Raw genomic sequence first — 22,882 nt, forward strand, 5'->3', positions numbered from 1 at the left:
TGGAAGGAAAGACTTTTGAATGCTTGCAGTAGAAGCTATGTATGTTATGTCATTTAATATCCCTATTACCAGACAAGCAGTAGGGAATCATGTAGTTCATCAGCTACCTCTTTTTTGTTGCTGATTGCAGACATTCTTCCTGTCTAAATTGCAAATATTGTGTGATTTTTGTTTTCTGTGGTTTACTTTCTCTTTTAGTGAACAGTGCATAGAAGCATATGAGCTGCTGTTGGCATTGGCAGAAAGTGAGCAGAGTCTCATTCTTGGGCAATTCAGAGCTGCAGGTGTTGGTTCTGTTGGTAAGATGTCAATGAATCACTTTATTTAAATTTGATTCTGCATGTCAATTAGCATTCATGAGAGTTAGTTGCAATAGTGAATCATCTCATGACCCACCACTTAAGAATGCTCTCTGGTCTATTTTGTTTTCAACTGAATAAGTAAATCATTTTTGCACACCCAAAAAGGAGGGGGAGGAAGGGAGAGACGGGAAATAACTCATAAAATTTACCAGCAATTTCAATTAACCTATGTATGCCATTACAGGGAATGCCTATTCTGGCTATGGTGAGGCTGCTGCAGGCATTTTCGCCTGTACAGAGTGGAATGATTAAACTATACTCATGAGCAGTACGAGGCTCTAGTTTTTCACCCTACAGTTTAACTTTGCCCTGAAATTTTAAAACTTTCTACATGATGTTTTACTATGTTGTCTGGGATATCAACCTCCATATTCTGGGTTAATTTTATTTTGTGGATAGTTAATTTTGTGACTAAGTTTTTTGAGTATGTTGTTCTCCAAGTAATAGATTAAGCCACTTCTATAGGTGTAGTTCTAAATTGTGTGGAACTTCACATTACTGCTGGCTACATTTTACTAATAGAATGACACGTTTACACATTGAACATTAATCCGGTTTTTATAGTCTCATTCTTCTTCCTGATAGGAGGAGGTAGCAGCAGTAATCTTGGGTTAGGAAGTGGGGAAACCTTTGGAGAGGAAAGCTTAGCTTTTCATGCTGTGCTGAGACTTGGTAACAGCCTGATTGAGACAGTAATTTATAGCACTAGCTTCTCAGCAATCACTGAAATGTAAACTGAAAGCTTTTAGAGCCCAAATGACCATCTGGCATCAGAGGCACAGGGCTGGTGGGTTCAGCCTCTTGCTTCAGGAGGCTGGATGCACTCAGTCCACGGTCACTGTGGTGTTACCGTGCAGCTCGTTTTGCATCTCTTCTAGTGCTAGGGGCAAGCCTTTGCCTAGGTGAGTTTGCCCATGCACAGTGGGCCATGGAGTAAATGTCAGAGTGGATGTTTGGGGTTTTCACCCGCTTTTCTTCCAGAGGCTGGTCATTCCTTTCCAAAATGTGCTATAGAGCTTTTGCTGCTGGAAGAGATTGGTAGCTAGCAAAAATGAGTGTAATCTTAGATTTTCTCCTTACACAGGTGACAAAGAAATCTCAGAAAGGGGAAGTATATTGGGTATGAGCAGGACTTTATCCCACGTGCATTTTATGAAAGAGAGGATGTAATTTAATTCTATATAGGTGTCTGTCAACAGCTCTTAATTACAGTATTATCAGTTACAGACCTGTGATAATAATGGTGCCAACTTCCTGTTACATAACTTTGGGGGAAGTTGATGTTTGGTTTACATACCTTTACTTCACAGTGAATTTTGGTTAGAACCCTTAGATAAAATATCATATTTTTGGTTTGAAGATCAGTCAAGTTTTGTAGCAACGTATGTGAGTAGAAAATGCCTGGGAATTGCTTTTGCATCACTTGGAGCTGAGCACAACCGGCTGCTCTTAACAGAATATTCTCACTATCTTTCTTCTGCATTAATGTTATTTCTAATGCGTACAGTTTACTTAGCAAGTGCAAAGTATGGGTAAATAGTCTTTGATTTGAATAAGGATTAAATGAAAGTCTGGCATCGAGCAAACTGTCATTTGTTTATGCTCTCTGACACCTTTGCATTGTATTTAGTGAACTGTGAATATACTGTAGCTTTGTTCTGCCTTTCGGTGTAGCCACTAGTGTGTCTTACTGTACTGACTTTACTCCAGCTGGAGTCAGAGTTACAAGAATGGTAACTGTGGTGTTTTCTGCCTGGCCTCTGCTGAAGGGATGGCTCAGTAGCTGCACAGTCTCTGCAGAAACTCTGCAAGTTACAGCAAGTTAATTAATTAATTAATTAACCAGTGCTGGTTTTCTTTTGTTTTAGTATGCAGGACTGTAAACTCTGTAAGTTCAGCTGCTGCTTCTGAGCAGCAAAGCTGTCCTTACAGGTGGAAAGGTAACCAGTAAGAAGGTGTTCTGGCAAACTGTTAGGGCTGAGGTGAAGGTGTTTGTGAGCAAAGGCCCTGCAAGTGACCACACTGTAAAATATCACTGGACTGATGGAAGTAAGAGTTGTAATTTAGGTTGGTGCTTTCCCAGTACATTATTATCTTGAGCATCTTGGACTAATCTTAACCCACAGTGCATATCATTACAAACAGACAAGCTAGTTAAGGTAAAACATGACTTAAAACAAATACCTGGATCTTGTGGCTGGGAGGGAGATGCATTGTGGCCAGAAGCCCGATTATCACTGATGCTCACACAGCAGTGAAGCTGCTTTTACATCACAAATTGATAATTTATCATCATCTCTTGATATAAACTGAAAGCACATGGAAGCATGTCTATTCTTGCCTTAATTTTTATCCCCCTCCTCAAAGATCTGAAACAGATTGTTTACTTGCAAACTAGGGGACCAAACAGGTGATGAAAACGTTACCCAGATGCTTAAGAGAGCTCATGACTGCAGGAAGACAGCTGAGAATGCAGCAAAAGCCTTGCTGATGAAACTAGATGGGAGCTGCGGGGGAGCCTATGCAGTCACTGGCTGTAGTGTGCAGCCCTGGGAAAGCCTGTCGTCCAACAGCCACACGAGGTAACTGCGACTTATTTTCTTTCCTAATCCCCAAGCGTTTGATTTCAGACTGAAGGTTATGTTGCATTCCATCTGCTGAACTGCCTTCCTCACCTCAGTCTTCTGAGTACTCTTAACTACATTTTCTAAGTCACCATGCCTCAGTGCTCCAATTGTCTTTAGACTTTGAGCAACTCCAGGCGAGAAGGATCTTGTATAGATTTGTTGCAAATGGATGAGTCTGAACTTTGATCTTCATCATAAAGGGTAAAAACATTACATTTGTTTTACCCCAGTGACTCTCTTGCTGTCTCGCTGAAACTTGGAGCATGTACTTCTTGTTCACATCTATTGTATAAGGGCAGCACAAATCTACAGAGCCAGAGATCATAAGTGTGCTTCCATTAGGTTTTTGGAGTGTTCAAGTATTGTTTTCTAAATGTCACAAACCCAGCCATTTCATCTTGAACCATTTTCTCTCCTTTCTCCTTTCCCTTTGCACCCCTCAAAATTCTTCCTTCCCATGCTATTCTTTTTGCAAGAAGAATGGCAAACACGCATCATGAGGGACTGAGTGGATTCTTCCAGGAAAGGCCTGGATATTGCAGTATTTCTGAAGACCTGTAAAATAATAAAACTTAAATCAACTATTATTGCGGAAGTGTTCCAGTTCAAATACATCTGCCAGCAGCTTCATTTTGAGTCTTTGTCTGCCTGCAGTGTAATTGTACTCTGTGCGGGGAATATGTGTGGATACAAAATTGGCAAGCATCCTGGATAAATGTAGACAAACATTTTTCTGTGTAAAATTTATTTTGGTTTCTCAGATTCACTCTAAAACTTTGTTTTAATTCTGTCTTTGAGCCAGTTTTTATTCAAATGCTGTCATTTTTTTGACACTTTTAGAAGTTTATTTTAGTACTTTATCATTTCCTCTTCTTGCCACCGTCTCCTCCAAATGATCTTATTTCCTGCCTTGTTGACTAGCATGGAATAGCTTAAAAAAAAAATCAGGAAAAAAGATAATCCAAGGGAATGAGATTCGAATGGGAGATAAAATTTAAAAAAAAAATAGCCAAAGAAGTTTTAATACTGCACTGTCAGTCCGAGAAAGTAATATTTTTGTTCAGAAATTAATATGACACAATCTGCACTAGTAACACATCAGTCAGTCATGGTACCAAAGTACTGACTGGCCTAGGAAAAGGTTATACAAAGCTGTTTTGAATACTTGACTTGCCTTAGTGCGTGTACACTTATGCTGTGTGTGCACCTGCACATGAACATGTTGTAAGTGGCCATGCATGGCAACACCTCTGGCTAGGCTGAGCTTATTTACCCTTCTTCTATTTAAAAGCTTCATTTTCAGTTGTTTATAACTACCTCAGTGTTTTTCTTTCTTATGAGTTCTCTGGTACACAGTCAATGCATAATTTATTTTTCTTTAAAACAATTAAGTTAGTTGCCAGGATTGAACTGGGAAATATTGGAGTTTTTTTCTGGTTTGGGGGGTTTGTTTGGGGTTTTCAGCCTTTTTTTGAAAAGTATTTGGTGGGAATACAGTCTCTACAGTCCTTGATTTATTGACCCTCATTTTCATTTTGTTAAGGGGGAGGATGAGGGAAGTGTGTGGGTTTGGAGAGGAACATCGTCCCTCCTGCTCGTTGTTTACAGTGAACTTCTGGTGGTTGGCTGGCAATATGCGTATGTGTGCATGTAATACTTTGAGTAGATGAAGCTTCAGCAGAGTATGCTTAAAATGGGGTGGATTTCAAATTTCATCAGTATAAACTGTGGCATGTAAAAATGCAAAAGAAAATGCTTGCATATGCAAGAGAAATCTGTTAGCTTGAGTCATCATTGCAGGCTAAACTTTTCTGGCATGGAGCAAGACACTGTACTGAATATGGTAACCACTGCTATCTGCTTTGATATGTGTGGAACCTGAGAAGGAAAAGTTGCCCTTACTTATCCAAGGGACACCCAGCAAGTCAGAAGTTTGTCATATGGACCTCCTGATTTGATCATCCCTTATTCAACCCCCCAACCTCCCCAACAATGTAATTTTTCTTTGTCTAAGTCCACATACCAGGAAAAATACTTCTGAAACTTTAGCTTCTCCATATAATACAAACCTTCTTTTCTTTCCTTCTGTTGTGGTCAAATGATACATGATAGAGGTGTTTTCCCTGCTGTGAACCCTATCTCAAAAGAGAAGCATCCCCTCTTAAGCTCACAGACACATGATATCATTGTGTCAGTCCATAGATGGAAAGCTGTGCTGGTTCAAAAGGCACACACTCTTCTGTATTTACATCAGTAAGCGTTCTATCCCGGGTGTAAAAAAAAATTGAAGATTTTAACTCCTCTCCCTGTCGTTCTGGCCTTTGTTTCTTTCTTTGTTTTTGTCTCCAGGAGCCTACTCATGCTTTTTGTTGTTATCCTGCCTATGTTGCCAGCTCTCTCAGTCCATTCCCGCGTGCTCCCTTGTCAGCTGGCTCCCTGCTGCTCTGGACAGATCTCCCACTGCTGCAGATCTCTGGCCTTCTGTGATTCTTTGATGTTGGTGGCTTCCATTTCCCTTCCTCTGCCACCGCATTAGCAATACAAGCAGAGATAGGACGTCCGACTCTGGATTTCTAGCTGTTCCTGCAGGCTTCATGTTTTTCCTTTGTCTTAAAGAACTTGGCAGTTTATAAAACGGGAGCGAAGAGTGCTATGTGAGCCACCATTAGGGGACCACTGTACTTAAAACATTTTACGTTATGTGATTCAAACATACTCTGAATGTGCAAGGCTGGTCTTTTATCATAACTATTTTAGTGTGGGGGCTCTTGGTTGCAGATATGTATTGCTACATTTTTTCTTTGTAACCAGAGTGAGTAGAGAGGGAGGGAGGGAGGTGATGAAAGTTCTCCTTCACTGAGACTTGTGACAAATGAATAATTCTCCCTGCTGTTTGAAGCCCTGTAGAATAGGGGCTTATAATGGAAGTGTTGACCCATCTTTAGCTTTGGCATTTCAAATGAGATTCTGAATGTCAAATCACTGAACGCATTACTGAGAACAAATGCTCAGAGGGCCACCGGTGACAAGGGGTTAAAGACTGTAAAAGGGAGCAACTGAAATGAAATGAAAGAGCATCACAGAGGTTGTTACTAGTAAAGTGAATAAAAATAATAGCAAGCATCTCAACTCATTTGGCTGGCAGCAACAGCAGCAGCACAATAATGTTGCCAATTCAGTTTTGAAAATAAAAATAGCTCTGTGGTATAGTAGGAAGTCATAATTGTCTTAATGGACAGAAGCTAACCATGGAACATACATTGCCAACGAGGTTTGACTGATTGCACCTTGAAAAAGAAGGAAACAAAAGAGAAAGGCTGCAATTCTAGTTTTGACTGAAAATGGTGTTTTGTATTCACTGCAATGCTAGTAACGCCAACCTTATATCTGGATTCATGGAGGAAAAGTCTGGCCTCTTATATGCAAAGGGAATTCTTTTCAGTATTACTTAGGACCACTAAATAGCTAAACTCAATCAAACACAGGGCTAAATCTCCCAGTCAGAATCACCTCAGATTTCAGATAAGTAGCTGACATACAGGATTATCTTGGCTGAAGTGTGAAAATAAGTTATTTAGAAATATCCCAATAAATATCTTAATGTCATCTATGTAACACTTCATTGCTGGAGCAAATTATTCTCAGAAGGAAGAAGCGTGGTTTCACCAAGGTGTTCTGATTTTAGCTAAAAATACTGCTGTTTCTATTTTAGCTGGCTGGAGTATTTTTCAGTTTCTGTGGAAAAGCTTTTATCTTTTGGCACTGTGCTGTTTCAGATATTGAGCCATAAGACTCACCTAGAAGGGCCTATGTGTGCTTTGTATCAAATGCATTCCTTAAAGTGTGAGGTTGTATGCAGACACTCAAGCAAGTTGTGTGGATTTGGTACTGACAGCATTATTTTAGTTCTGTCAGCTTTGCATTATCTGCACCATTGCTGAATTGCAGATTTATTTATTGGCTTGATTTTTTTTTTTTTTTTAACAGATTAACCAAAGACTATGTAGGGTCATAAGGATAAAATTTTGTAGCATACGAAAAATGATACACTCAAAGACACTCTAGGAAGATTTGTTTATATCCATGCACTGCATATAAATATTTATGTGTGTGAGTGAATGTGTGTGTGTATATATACATGCATGCTCGCACACACACACACACACACACACGCACACACACACATATATATATGCTGGCAAATAAATCTGCCAACAGTACTATACCAGCCTGTGTTTTTCTATAGGCTGTATATGAAAATTAATTTGACATCATCCAGGCATGACATCATTGTGTCAGACTTGAGGAATGAAGCGAGTGGGCAGAACATTTCTCTTTGCTTGTTCTGAATACAGCAGCTGGGAGAAGGTGCAGACTGGTGTGTCCTCTCTTGCTGTGATGAAACTGTGACTCCTGCCTGTCCCTACCTACCTGCTTGAGAACTGAGAAACGCTGCACACTTATTGCAGCAGCTCCATGTATTTTCTGGATAGATGCATCACGCTACATATGCATTGGGTCAGTCTCTTCTCCTTTGCCCTGATGGCCATTAGAAGCAAGAGCAGTACCTGAAACTGTGGCTGATGTGCACACCAGCTGTGGGTACTTACCTGGAGCAGGAACGGGCCAGCATTATGGTTGCGGAGAGTCCTGGTGTCCAGGCTTTTGGGGGAATGCTGCCGCCAGGGCGCTGTGCTGTGGGAGCTCAGCAACACTGCAGCATATCTTAGTGGCTCCTCGCACAGCCTGGTTCTCGCAGCAGTTCAAAGGCAAGGAGGGCAAGTGCAGGGCTAGGCTCCCTGCCCCTGCTTGCTGCTGCCCAAACTGCTGCTTTGCTCCTTGGTTCCTCAGCGGGGGCTTGCTACAAAATGTGGGGGGAGAGGGAATGTGCTTGTCCCTTCTTGTTGGGCTGGCTAGCTGAGACCCCTTCTCCATTAAACTCCCCTCACCTTATTCAAAAAAAGAAGCAAACAAAAAAAGCATGCTAGCAATTCAGCAGAGGAGCCAGCTCAGCTGCAGACGGGCAGGCAGGCAGCCAGGACTGAAGTAAAAGCAGCCTGAGTATTGCTGGCAACCGCCCAGGCTGCCTTCCTCGGCTTGGGCTGCTCTCCACAAAAGGCTACGTGTATAGCCGTAGGTCTTCAAGGGCCAGACCTGTGAATATCCTGTGAGGATGAGGTTCAACAACACAACAATATACCACAATAATAGACTTCCAGCATTTGTGCTCAGGTTTCATTCCCAATGGGAGGGCTAGATTTTCTTTTCTTCATAAGTGGAAAACTAAGATGAGCTGCTTGTGTCCCAAAATTTGAAGCCTGTGTAGACTTTAAGGGCTATTCTTTCTCCAACAACAGCCGTTTTACATTTAGTCCAAAAAAACTCTGCGAAGTCTCTGGGTGCTGAGGAAACTTGCAATACCACTCAGTGTAGAATTAAGTATCTCTTATATCATCTATCCCCGTTTTTCCTTATCAGTATCTACTTCAGAAGGGTGCCGTTAGTCTCAGTAAAGCAATGTTTATAAAGTGTTTTGAGATTCTCTGATGAAGAACCAAATATGAACAAAAATTTCAACCTGGAAGAATTTCTAAGTATAGATACAGGGTGTTTTTAGCTTGACTGCAGATGGGAATGGATGAAAATGAAAGCAGAGACTGGTTTGCACTTCAGATAAATATGGCACCTATTATCCCGAAGAGAAGGAAGGAATAATATGAAATTAACAGAAAAATGTAGTAAAGACCTGTAATGTGATATTTCACAAGGGGGAAAGATTTTGAGAAATCTTTGTAGATCTGCCAATTCTCTTTCTCCTCCAAGACTGTGCTTGGAATTTGTGGAAAGATTCATTGGCAATTATCTGAGGCACTTTAAAATTAGCATAGCTTTAGCTGAGGTATAGCTGAAGGAAAAGAGAAAAATCAAGACTATCTTTTCTCACATGCATAATATATTTTAGGAGATTGTTCTGACTCTCACAGCATGTAGTGGGTGGGGCTTTTTCTTCCTCCAAAAATGTTGAACAACAGTGCAATTTGATACAGAAAGTGATTTATTCCCCTGCTGATAACTGAGATCATCTAGCATTCCAGACAAGCACAGTTAATGGATGACTTATCCCTCACCCAGCAGCTGATTACAGGTCCTCAGGAGACAGTAGGCAGCTTTGAATGAGGTTATAGAAACAGGGCATTTTATTTTCCTTTTAGTGTTATTGCAACTATATTCAGCCCTGGAATGCTTAGGGCTGTGTCGGTCTCAGCCCCCTACAGCACTGGCATGCATATAGGTGGGGATGCAGCACTGAGGCACTCGCGCTCTTACCAAGACATTGGTTTTCCCTTTGTAGAATTGCTTTGTAAACATTTGTGGCGCAGGCTAATGGGCAGTCGCTCGTTTGAAACCATGCCCTTAGAAAAGGAATGCTCCATCAAGCCTGATGACTTTTTATTAAAAATCCTGCTAAATTATGGGCTTGTTTTAAACCCCTGCAGGCCTGACGGGATTTTGGTGTTGTGTGAAATTAACCTTATCATGAATTGAAAGATGCTGTCGTCTGACATCTGCCAGTGGATTTTTCTCGGGTTGATTCCTACAGGTGTCCATTAAAAAATTCCCCAGATAATTGGTATTACCATCAGCAGATATAAATAAGGGTTGGGCTGATTCTCTTTTCTTAGCAGATGCTTCATAACAAAAAAGATGAAGAGACAGTAGCAAAGCAGCACCCAGAGGCTTTCCCTGCTAGGGTATTCCTGAGAAATCTTAAGTAGCATTTTTCTTTTTTTTTAATTAAAAAAAAAAAATGTTTCACAAGTCACTGTTCCAGGAAATCTAATTCAATTACATGTCGCTAAATATCTGGCTTTGCAGAGAAGTAGCCACTGACTTGATTTTCTCACACAGCTTGAAGAATTAAATTTCTTTTCTGCATTTGTCATACCTCTCTGCATCTTTTGAACATTGCAACATCCAGTCAACAGTACCTGTGTCCTTTCTGTGAACTTTATGCATGTGTTGATGAAAACAAATCCCAAGTATTGGGAAGGTATTTCATACAAAAACGTAGCTCTGATTCCCAGTGTATTTTAATGCTGTTCTTTCTCTTTCCAGTACTACCAGCTCAACTGCAAGCAGTTGTGATACAGAGTTTACAAAGGAGGATGAGCAGCGGTTGAAGGATTATATACAGCAGTTGAAGAATGACAGGGCAGCAGTGAAGCTAACAATGCTGGAGCTGGAAAGCATCCACATTGATCCCCTTAGTTATGATGTTAAACCTCGTGGAGACAGCCAGAGGCTAGACCTGGAAAATGCAGTCTTGATGCAGGAACTTATGGCAATGAAGGTATTTTTTTTATTTCTAACAGGCTAACTGTGCTGCTGGCAATCCCTCTGTGCTGCAAAACATGCTAAGAGAGTCACACTTATGGGAGGTTTATGATAGTGATCCCTGGGTGGTAAAGGGTTACTTTGTTGAAGCAAATAAGCAGGGCTGAAAATTGCTTTCCAGTAGTCAGAAAGTGACAGAAGGCAAAGCATTAGCAGTGACGAGATCTGTGTTTTGAATTAGGCAAAGACTTCATCCATGGCTCTAAACTTGGAATGTTCTCCTTGACAAACCAGATGCTCTCTCTAAGAGATAGGGCAGCCAAGTTGCTTGAGGGTGACCAAAAGTATGATACAGCACTTCCCATGAAACAGTTCATTACTTGACTTAGAAGCTTGCAAATGTGCATCTCCAGTATTTGTGAACTGAAGCAGAACAAATTCACCTCCTTTTAATATTGCCCTAGGAGGAAGAATGGTCTGTCAAAAGCTATCATCCTTAATGTTCTCAAGCGGTTACTAGTCTAGAGCTGCTCTTGATGCTTTGCTTCAATATGTAGCTCAGTTTAGAGTAGGGACAAAGGATATATGGTGATGAGTTGCAATAGCAGAGGTTTTAGGAGAATACACTGCTACCTCAGGCCTGCTTTATATGTCCAGTTGTAAAGTTGAGATCTGGACAGACCGACTTTTACCAACCAGGTATAGACCTTATATCATTTTAAACCTGGCTTCTGTATTGGCTTTGTAAATTTAGAGAGGTGAACTAAAACGTGGGAACATATTAAAGGCAATGCAAGTGTGCGTCTGCATTCAGAAATTGTCTGGTTTTAGTCCAATTTAAGTAAGTTTAACTCCTCTGTTTTCACAAGTCCTGCTGTAGTGAACTAATGGCAGATATGTTAGGTGATGGCATCATCTGGGACAGCAAATCCTAATAATTTTGAAAGCTCCTAAATGTATAGATTTTTGTTTAGATCTGATAGTGTTGGCTAGTTGGTAGCTTAGTACAGATAATGGTATTCTTAGTGGTGCTGCCTTTCCATCTGATGACAAACTTAATTTTGCATTACAGTGTTTAATATTTACAGGCCAGAGAAAAAGATTCCCTGGTAACTTAACACTCAGAAGTTTTAAAGTTATATTAGTTGTTTGAAAGACTCTTGCAAATTATTAGATGTGTATTTCAAACATCATACTTCTCATTCTCCTTCTTTGTCTCCAGATCTTCGCTGAAATGTCTTGTACACCATACTCACCTCTAGCTTTAAATTGATTGGTAAGGGCAAACTACAGAGCTATCCCTGTGATTAATGCCCAGGTGTTCCCTAACTTGGCAGGAACACAAATAGTTGCATATCATGATTTCTGGCACACTTTTGAGTGATAGCGATCCTTTCAGGCACTAAATGATCAACTGCCTTTTGACATGTGTTTTCCACTCATAACTAGACCTAGCACACTGGGTTTTCACTGCAGGAATTGTCCCCAGAAGATGATAATATCTTGATGGTTTGTGTGCAGTGCAGCCTGGAATAGATACACATTTTATGTAGGTGGCTGGAGTCAATGTCAGTCCTTTCAGACCTGGAGGAACTGACAGCAGTCTGTTGGTTGTCATTTGTTGTACTTTGTGGGAATTCACAGCTGCAGAAAATTTCTAAGTTTCTGAAAGGGACATGTGGTGAAAAGTCTCATGCTTGTCGAAGCTTGGAAAGCATTTGTTGATAACCACTCTCCTGCTACAGAAATTGAAGACTCCCACCTTTCTTCTCTGTGTGAAGCATTACAAAAGGCAAATAGGCAGAGCTGTGCTCTGCATACTTTGGGTCCAAGAAGAAGTGCTGCCTGATTATCATCCATGATTTCTGCTCAGGTCTGCTTTGCAAGCAACTCGTATGTTTGATGAGCTATAGCAGAGATGAACTGAAGGGCAGATCACAAGGATGCTTTCACCTCTGAGTTTATTATTCATGTCTATTATTTGGAACATGCAGCTCATATAAAATAGCATATTTATCTGCCTTCTTCTGAGATGATTGGAGAATTTCAATTTCCTTATGGTATTTTTTTTGTTTTACTTGAAGCAAATAGTCTCATCTGTGCTGTGGAGGACTTTGTCATGTAGTATCTCTTTAATGTGTTCACTCCCTTCCCTCCATTTTTAGCAAGGTCTGACTGGGCTACTCAAGGATTTTCTACATTTTTGGGTCTTCTGATCTGCTGCCGTGTTCTTGAAACATGCATCTGTGTTGGAACCTCTGCTGTGTCTTTCAGCACCTTTCATTTATGACTCCCATTAAAAACTGATCACCACATGAGTTATATTGCTTCTTGCATCTATGTGTTGTGCTGATGATGTTATACCATTCATTCTTTATTATTGATGAATCTGGTCCATAAAAAGATGGCTTAGGAGTAGTGTCAGGAAGCCTCATATTTTGTTCTCTTCCAGTGTGTAATGTTGCTGTGTTTATTCTCTTAGTGATCCAGTGTATAAAGCCTAGTAGGTCCACCAGTACTTCTATAAAATCCAATTCTGTGCTTCAAGCAATAATTAACCATGTTTCCAAAAATATTCTTGTCTGCTGTTTGTCATCATTCAGTGGGTCTTGCTTTGAGGTCGGTTGTTGTTGTCATGCCCCAGTTAGCAAGGAGATTACTTTTGATGGGTGTAAACAAGTCATAGTTTGCAGCCTTTTTCTGCATTTCAGTGGACTCGGAATCTAGATAAGAAGTCTCAGCTTTCTTCTCTGATATTTTTTTCCTCTTTTGTATACAGATGGTGATAATATTGCTTGTAATGTGCTTTGAGACTACAGTCTCTCTGCTGAAAATGTTAAGAGTCCTTTGTTAAAGCATTTTGTGCTCAAAGTAAAATATAGTTAACCAGAACTTCACGTGTCCTTTATCCGCTCTGGTATTTGTTTTACTTCTGAAAGATGATATATTCTACTGTGTGTATTGTGATCCTCTTGGAGCTCCTTTCCATGACTTTCTGGAACTTTTGCCATGTAAGAGTCCTTGCTGTTTTATTCTTCTGACATGAGTGCATCCAACACAAATTTTAATTTTGAGCATGCTCGTGTTAAGGAGTTCCTCACCATTGATCCTTGAATTAATTTTGAGCTAGAAAACGTGGTATAGATAAACATCTAGTCTTTAAGTTAAAACTTTGGATGATGAAGAACACAGTTCCATAGATTCATTGTTCCAGTGGTTAAATTCCCCTTTTTCTTTTAAAAAAATAAATGTTCCTTATTTTTAGACTGAATTTGCCTAGCTTCAGCTTTCAGCCTTCAAAGATCTTGTCATGCCTCTCCCATATAGGTAGACTATAGCCCCCTGTCAAGAAAATCTTTTCCTCACGTCGGTGCCAAAAAACTGCTCAAATTACTTCTCAGCCTTCACTAAGTAGATTAATGGCTTTATAAAGAGAGGCTTAAGAAGCTCAATGCCTATGCTTTAAGCATACCAGGCAATCCAGTTCAGCTCCTATAACTTAACTTTCTCCATCATTATTTAACAATATTATTTACATTTTTCCTGTTGACAAAGAAAATTGATGGTAGGTCTGCCTAACAACTGAATTTCTGTAAATCACACTGAATGAAACTGATTGTGCTTCCAGCCTTCAATTCATTTATAGGTAGATGAATAAAGGAATTAATTCAAAGCTCATATTAACCTTTCCAAGCCTGGAGGTTTTTTGGGATGTGTTTTTTATTTTTGCAAGGTTGGTATTGCTGAATAAGCCAATGATTACCTGTGATTGCTCTAACTGTACTACATCTGTGAGTACTTCCTGCACTTAATCTGGAGAGTCTTCTACAGAGAAAGTTAGTCTAAATATGTGCCAAGATTTTTGTTTATATGGTCTTTGTTAACAGTGGATATCATGCAAAGAGAATTATATTTGAAGGATAAGATAAGACACTTCTGAGACTTTCGTGACCTAGAATATGCTTTCTGGTTTAAAAAAAAAAAAGTGATTTGTTTATAGACTGGCCACATAACAAGGAACTTGTTTCTTTCAGAGATGTTTACAAAGTGAACAAGTCTAGAACTGAACTGTAATACAGAAAACAGCTGTGTGAACTCAGTGTTAGAGCCCATGAAGTGAACTAGTGTGTGACAAGCTCAAAAATGAGAACAAACTTCTGGGGCTTTTGGTTTGAGAGTTGGTTTGTTTGTTTGGTGGTGGGTTTTTAATATATAATATAGATTAAGTTTTAGGACTATTTCTCAAAGTATTTTGCAGATGCTGGTTTTTCATAGGTTCAGAAAATAACTAGACATTTCATAGAAGAAGCTTTTCTCAAGAGCTGTTAAACACAAAGAGCCCTCTGGTTCAGGAAGCCTGTCAGCTGCGATTCACAGGAGGCCGGGAGCATGGGCTGAAAGGCAGGCCGCTGTGCTCTTGCCTTGTTCTTATACTTCTGCCCAGGCAACTCTGTGAGCCGCTGTCAGAGAGCAGATGTTAAAGCAGAAGTCTGTCCCTGCATAGCTGTCGTTAGGTTGCAATAATTGACAGCCCTGTCATAACTATCAGAGTGGCAGAACACAAGAACCAGCTCTCAGAATTGAGCTTCTTTTCATGAAGTGCCACTTTCCGTCTTTCATGGATCATATTTAGGGAAGAATGTAAGCTAGTACAAATTTAATAGACCTGGAATTGTGTATAGTTGGGATTCTGACCATCTTGAGAAGGGAGGTTAAAATGGGACATCTGATAATGCCATACCCCTGTTGCCCTTTTGGGCTAATTCATTCTGCCACAGGAGCTGGCAGTATGGTCTGTATTTGCTCTGCTAGTCCCTCAAATTTCATTCCAGTGTAATGAGATAAACAGACACTGATTCTTATTTATCAATTGCCTGGAAACTGTGACACTTAGGGAGCTCTTTCACAGCAGATCAGACACTCCTGTTTGTGGGGCAACAGTCTCTGAAGGGTAAGGTGGAACCACAACAACTGCAGCAGCTGTGGCAATACTCTCAGATCCGTGATACTCTAATTTTGGCACATCAGCTGGTCTAGTGATTCTGTGTTTATTTCTGAGAGACTGACTAAGGGATGGCACAGCTCCTGATACTTCGTCTCAAGGTATAGTAGCCCTTTGAGTCTCAGCTTTGCAATGTTTTTCAGTTACTTTTGCTAACAAATATGCTATGTGGTCATATTCAATAAAAAAAAGCCTTCTAGATGTTGACGGTGTTCTTTGTTGAAAGAACACTCTTAAGTAATAGGAGTGAATGAATCCCTTGTTTGGATGTGCCTTCCTTTGGGTATGTAATCCTATGAAGCAGCATGCTGATAATTTTTCTTCCACAGGAGGAGATGGCAGAGCTGAAGGCTCAGCTTTATCTGCTAGAGAAAGAGAAGAAGGCATTGGAATTGAAACTGAGTACCCGAGAGGCCCAGGAACAGGCCTACCTCGTCCACATCGAGCACTTGAAGTCTGAAGTGGAAGAGCAAAAAGAGCAGAGAATGAGGTCTCTCAGCTCTACCAGCAGTGGCAGCAAAGACAAATTGGGCAAGGTCAGGAATTAAAGCAAGTCTCCAAAACCAGTGTAAACACAGTTTATTGTGCCCCTTCCTCTCTACAATATTTAGCATGTTAATCATTCTGCTCTTCTTCTATACGTGCACGTCTTTTCCTCCAGTTGTTAGATGGTTCCTTCCATCCTGTGATTTATGAGCACTTTGCAGAATTACTGTTAAACCTGGGAATAAAGTTGTCATTTGCGGGAGGAGTACAACAAAGCCATTCACAACTAACATACAAGCTGCTGTGGTTGAGCATGTTGTGTCTTGCTTGTTGCCTGCCCTTGGAAGCAGATAGTGGTTGAAGGTCTAAGCAAAACACCCTTCCCCTTCCCTCCCTCCAAGACTTCAAACCCAAAATGTGATAAATTGGAGGTCATTTTTCTATGAAGCAGCTAGAGCATTGTAATTATAATCTCTTTTTGCAAATCAGTCTGTAATGATTTGAGAATGAATATTTTTCCCCTTAATATAAAATAAACAGATTTCTGCATTTTCATTCATAATTTGCATGAAGAAATAGTGATACCTAAAAGAACCTAAAGAATCCTGTTTTTTTAGTGCTGTGTCCCCATAAAACCTCACTAATGTATATAAAAACGAAAACAGAACTGCTGTAAGACTGTGTCCTTCTTATTTAAGTGTTTTTGGCGAAGCATCATCTGAATTTTTTTGATCCTGTGCTGCTTTGCTTCAAGTGTGGTGTCAAAAGCATGTAAGGCACCAGGAATTAGCTATAATCAAATTCTGCAAATCAGTGCACTGTGGTGATTTGGAAGAGATATAGAAGGATCTTCAGAGTGTTAATCTGGTAGTCTCTTTCTTGGTATATTGATACACTGCCATGTTTTTGTGACACTGTGATGTTTATTGCACCTCCATTTTTAAAGTAGATGGGAATTTAGAGGTTTTCAGAGTTCTTCTGTTAAGATAATAAGTACCTTCAAATTAGATAATCTTGCCTCATTTCTCAGGAATGCAGCGATGGCACCTCAACACCGTTAACATTAGCTGAGCTGAGACCGTACAGTGAGAGTGAACTGACTGCCGAACTGACAAACGCTCTCAGGAGGTAAGCAATTCCCTTTACTGGAGGCATGACTTGTTCTGTAGGTCTCGGGCGAGATTTAGTTCTGAGCCTTAACTTGTACCCCGGAATGATTTTAAGAATTATCACAGATTTTTCCTTTGAGAAGGAAAAGGATCGAAGTTTGTTTTTCTAACCTTCCCCTTCCTTCTGCTATTGTTATTCAGTAGCTAAAGTCCTTCCATGGTGCTCATCTCCAGTGTCATAAAGCTTTTCTCAAATCCTTGATCCTTAAGAAACCTTTGAAATGTTGGGAATTATTGTTCCAAATTTAGGCAGGAGGAATATGAGGACAAAACCAGCAACATGGCTTTCTTGAGGGCATGCAGAAAGCCGATAGCAGAGACGGGATTTGAACTCTGATCTTTGTTTAAGAAGGTTGGTTGTAGATTAGAACTTGCATGGGAATTACAGTGATTTTGGTGAGTCAGAGACTGCATTCACTTCCCTGCGTATGTAAGCAGAGCCATGGCTCGATTACAAAGGAACACTGTTGTGTGAAACATTAGCTTTCTGACAAGAGAAAAAATTGATGTCTTGACAAACTGTTTTTATCAACAGCCAGGTTTTAAGGCAAAGCTTTCAGTACGGTTGTACATTAACTAGGTGTTTGTGCAGCAGTTTTCACTGCACCAGATACGCGGTAGCATTCATGACAAAGACACTGTTTCAGTAGTCATTTCAATGCATATTCCGCTTTTTGTAAGACATAACCATCTAATGTCTAACCTAGTTATTGTATTTTGAACCTATCTAAAATGCTGCTAAGGATTTTGGCTGGAAAGAGTGTGTTTTGCTTTTCTGGCCTTTGAGCCCTCTGTAATGGTGAAATGTCCTCTCCAACAGCTGTTGCGTTTCAGTCTTGAAGCACTTTTTGCACAGGTGCAGCCCGTAGTGTGCCTAGGGACACTTAAGCCTAAAAGGCATTATGTAAAAATGCGAGATCGTTACGGCTGCAAAATCAATACAGCTTATACCATTTGCTTAATAGTCTGGCAGTTGCTGAATATTTAGTTTGCCTGATGCAGGAAACAAAAATTCTGTGGTTAAAAAAATCAAAACTGTCATTTGTGTGTGGGTGGATAAAACCCAACAACAAAGTAATTTAAATAAACACTGCACAGAGCCATTGGCTTCCCCCACGCCCCCCCCAGGCTCCAGTCCTGGTGTGAGCAGCTCCGCTGGCATTTTCTATCTTCATTCACGCTGTAGCTTTTTCCTGTTGTTCTTATTTGCCTCTGGTTTCAAGAAGATGCCAGCGACCTTAGTTAGCAGAGACTTGAGTAAAGTCATGAAATGTGGTTTGCTGACTACACAGAGAAAAACTTTGCTTTATCTACTATGCCTTAAGTTGATTAGCATGGATTTCCAGCTAGGGGCCTAGCAAGTACAGTTTGTCAGGCAGAAATGGGAAAGAAAAATAATCAGATTAAACTGTACATAAATTTTGGAGTGAAGGCTCTCTGTGTAATGGAAATATGACTGTACTAAATGTGACTGCTGCTGCCAGCAGGGCCCAAGAACGGTTTCTGTGAGCTGTGTGAACAAGGCGTTTTTCTCTCCACTCGGTGTGCCAGCCAAGTCAGGCTGAATGCTTAGTTTCTTTACCCTGAAGTCTTCTGTCTGAAAACCAGTAGAAAGTTTGTCTAACGCTTGGGGAAACCATGCTGGGACCTGGTTAGCAACAGCTATGCTAAAAAATACCAGCAGTTCTTAATTGTGGTCCTGGTGTAAACGGACTCTCAGATATCTTAGTGAGATTTATATTATCACAGATTCACAAAAAGGAGTTTTAAAAATAATTGAGGTATATTTTACCCTGTGCAAGTGCTACAACACAGAACGGTCGGGAGTAACTGTGGCATCTTTAGGAACAAAGTGGATTTAACTCCCTGTACTTAGCAAATGCCAATTCCTCAACGCTGTTTCCACTTGTGTGGAAAGAGGAGTACCGGCACCCTGCATAATCCAGGAGGTCCTGGAGGCTTCCCCAGCACCCTCCTTCCCCACCAAAGGACTGGGGCCAGTATTTAAAATATAACATAATTTTTCCAGTTACTGTTTTTGTGGGGAGTCGGGGGGGGAGGTGTGAAACTAGTGAGTGCTTCCACACTGAATCTGAAACCTAGGGGCAGTATTTAAACATACACGCTTGGGAGTATTTCATTGCTGGTTCTAATTAGTGCACACATCCAGCCATTGGGCCTGTCTGTTGTAACTCCAGGCAGTAGATCCTGGTGCAGGGAACAGCAGTTGCTAGGACAGGGGGCTCAGACTTGACACCTCCCCAAAACCCAGTTGCTTTTGAATCTTTCCCCCAGAGTGTGATTTCCATCAGCAGCCCTGCTTGCTGCCCCTCTCCCCGTGCTGCCTTCCCAAAGGCAGAAGCCCTGGCAGCTCCCCCCTCGCCGCTTTGCCGCTCTTTCCTTCTGTTGCTGCAGGGCTGTCACATCTTTCTCAGTTAATTGAAACAGAGTGAAACCCAAATAAAACTGCAGGAGGCATTTATGGCCTGGGTTTTGGCATGGTTTGGAAGCATTCGTGTGTTCGTGGTCTGCAAATGGCTTTGCAGCAGAACGGTCTCGTCTGCCAAGGTTGCCTGTCTTCCCCCTGCAGACACAGATTTTCTCTTAGGCCTGGAGTCCACGTCTTGGAGCTCCCTGAGGTGTCACTGGTAGTGCCCGCGAGGGGAAATCCAAAGGAGGGGGAATTCAGCAATTCTTCATTTACTGTTTCATTACGTATTTCTAGCACTCAGGGTATCCCATAGCTGTGTTCAGCATCAAAACCAATCTTCAGGGTTTTCCACAGAAACTGCTCTTCTTTTCCATGGCCATCCATGTGTTAATTAACAGCAATATAAGTTATCTGCAAGTTGCACGTTGTAAAAGTTGTGTCTAGATTACCAAGTTTCCAGTGTTGCAGACTGGGACTATGGATTTGGGGACACATTCTGTTCCAGGCAAGTGCGAATATTTTCTGCCAAAGATTCTTCAGCAATTTTTTCCCCTCCCTCCTTTCTAACAGGCTGCTGGAATGTTTCAATGGATATGAAGCCTCTAAACTTCATTTTCTTGAGTCTGACACATTCATAAATGAGTTTTTTGGCAGGAAATACTTTATTCTTGGGAGAGTAAAAATGCATTCCCAGCAGCCTGATGGCCTGGCGCTGACGTCCTTGTGGGCTGTGCCAGAGGCTAGTTTTATGAGAGAGGATCTGGTTTGAATCTCCAAAAACCAGGAGTGTTACGCAGTCTCTGAGAGGAACCTTAAAATGACATGTTCTCTGCTGGCAAGTTCTGCTCTGCTGCTGCAGGGGAAAGGAGAACTGTAGATTACTTATTTAAGTTTCTGACTTAATAGGCACATATCAGGTTATAAATGCATTAGATAGGGCAGGGAGGAGGAAATAAGAAAACTTTCTGGAGGGAGCACTCTTGTTTTCGCAGGTGACACAGAGAGTCTCTCGCCCATCTCAGTTCTTTCAGTCTGTGCAAAATGGCCAAGCTGGCCAGGGCGAAGCTTCTCCCTCTCCCCAGGCTTGGCAGAAATGTTCTGATCATTGAGGTCCTCCCACAGTCTCTCATTGTATTTCCACTTGCTGATAGCTTTTGTGTCTGCACAGAGCTGTATTTTATTTATGTATTTAAAGAATCCTTTGCAACCATTAGAATATTTGGGCAGGAAGGACTGTGACAATAGCAGGTATAGGTCATGGCGGACACAGCGCTTCATATCTAGACTGGTCAGATCTCAGTTGGGTCATTTTTGGCACTAAATGATGATCTCTAATTGCTGTGCAGGGTTATATGAGCTAAGAGAATTTTGTCAGTTAGCTGTGTTTCAGTATCTACCTTGCAAAAGGGTGACTTTCCGTCTGGCATCACAGCAGAGAAGCTATACATTTACCATGCCTGATGACTTTTGAACCAAAAGAAAACTTGACAGTGATGCTACCAATGGGGAAGTAGCCATGTAGATAGAAAAGGGTAGTAATCAGTAGGACTGGCAGTTATCTTCTCTAAACAAAAATGTCCTGGGTATTATATTTTGCACAAAGCTATTGTGCTGCCTCTCCAGAAGTGGAAACTCCATTATCTTTCTAGTAGCGCACAGAAAAGTTGTCATACTGCAATAGCTTCTGTATTGAGGCACAGTAATGCTCTTTGTAGTCCCAGGCCCTTATGCCTGCCCCAGGACCACAATCTGTGTCGTGTCAACCTTCTTGGTTTGGGAGAACAACTGTTTCAACAGAAAGCTGTGCTAAGGCATGGCAGCAACTCTTTCTGGGCACAAAGCCAGTTGGAGGAGTATCAGGCCACTTTTTTATTTCAAACTTCTGCAGACTTCAAGGGTGTTGACATCTTAGTTTAACTTGGTTTTCAAGGCCCCCCTATTTTTGTGATAACAGGATCCAGGAGTAGGTAGAAGCATCTCTGAAATCCAGCCCCATCATGATCATCAACAGGGCTAGCTCTTGGAAATGAACACAGGAAGGCCTAAAGTCCGTCATATGATAATGTTTCAGACTTAAAATGTCTATTAGGAAGTGAATCAGTAAAATTCTCTTTCTGTTTGGCCAAAACAGAGGATGAACATACAGCAACTAAAGTGGGGGGGAACAATGGTATTTAGGAGCAACAGGTAAGTTTGTCTAATGCCTTGTCTGCTGCTTTTTGTCAGAGTTGCGTTATGTTTGCCTGTTTCTGTCCTATCACTATCATATCCATTAAACAGGGAGATGTGGAGCTCTGAAGTGTTTGCAGGCCTCACACTGGCACGGACCGCAGCCACAGCAGATTTCGGGGATCTGGGTTTTTTCATGACTGTGCAGCCTCCTGCTGTGGTTTCCCTTGGCCGCCTGAGGGGCTCAGGAGACGTGGGGTGTTTGTGGAAATTCCCGAGGAGCAGCTTCCCTGCGAGAAGGGAATGACTCATGGTGATACAAGGGACAGACTCCTCAGATGCCTTGGGTAGCTATTTTTTCTACATGCTTCCCAAATAACTGTCATTTTTCTTTTCCTCTATTTTTGACATGGAATAAGTAGTTCTCCTTACCACTGGGTGGTTATCTGAATTGCTGCACTGCTGTGCACTTTGACGTGGTTGTCACAGGGAGCTCCAAATAGCTCCAGGTCTGGAAAACTTCCAGGTCGGACTGGCAAAGCTGGACGGGAGCTTTGAGCACTGAGAGCGGCAGGCACTTGGCTGCTTTCCTCCAGGCCTGTCCTCCCTTTCTGCTCCCAGCCTGGGGTTTCCATGACCGCTGCTGGCCTGTCACCCTGCTGCCGAGGTAACACGTGTGTGTGATACCCACCAATTTCAGAGACCAGCTCCAAGCTTCTGACAATCAGGTAAAGAGTAATAAAACATTGTACACCAGCAAAGCGTGTTTTAAAGCATTCACCGTCTTCTGAAGAGGTTAATTTTAAGACTCTTTTGGCATTTGCGTAGTGTTGTTCTGTTGTTCCTTAGAAAATTTGTTATGTATTAGGTGTTTTCCTCAGTGGGCCAACCCAGAGCAGTGAGGCAAGCGTGCTCTTGAATTGGCTTGGGGATTCTGCATGCAAGTCTGACTTAAGATGTTAGTTTAAACTGCTGATGAAAAGAGGATTAATCTGCATTTGTTTTAAATGTCCAGCTGTGATCTCCTGAGAGAAGAGGAGTGGAACGCCTAGAAAAAACTGTGTGTCATCCTATTTAGCTGGAAGTGGAGGAGAGCTAAGTGAAGCAGGGTGCCGTATTTTTGACAACAGAAGGATATGGGGAGAGGGCCTGGGAGCAGAGTGGTGCGTGCCTCTCCCTCAAAGTGGCTTCGCAGCTTGGGGCCATGCAGGAGATGCTCCCCTCCTCCCCCAGTGCCGCGAGTGGGGGCTGGCCAGCCCCCGCTGTGCTCATGCTCGGGGGCAGCCTGGGTGCATGCACAA

At 41.5% G+C, this 22,882-nt stretch overlaps 1 protein-coding gene across 1 annotated transcript in view; it reads left to right on the plus strand.

The window, feature by feature from the left end:
• Window positions 1-22,882, plus strand: part of MCC (MCC regulator of WNT signaling pathway) — a 193,135-nt gene that overhangs the window by 159,630 nt on the left and 10,623 nt on the right. Inside the window, exons 12-16 of the mRNA XM_067316540.1 lie at window positions 199-299; window positions 2,761-2,944; window positions 10,106-10,340; window positions 15,656-15,862; window positions 16,843-16,940. Of these exons, the coding sequence (XP_067172641.1) occupies window positions 199-299; window positions 2,761-2,944; window positions 10,106-10,340; window positions 15,656-15,862; window positions 16,843-16,940 (825 nt within the window). The remainder of the gene's footprint in view (window positions 1-198; window positions 300-2,760; window positions 2,945-10,105; window positions 10,341-15,655; window positions 15,863-16,842; window positions 16,941-22,882) is intronic.

The sequence above is a fragment of the Apteryx mantelli genome, chromosome Z (genome assembly GCF_036417845.1).
Source record: "Apteryx mantelli isolate bAptMan1 chromosome Z, bAptMan1.hap1, whole genome shotgun sequence".
NCBI lineage: Eukaryota > Metazoa > Chordata > Aves > Apterygiformes > Apterygidae > Apteryx > Apteryx mantelli.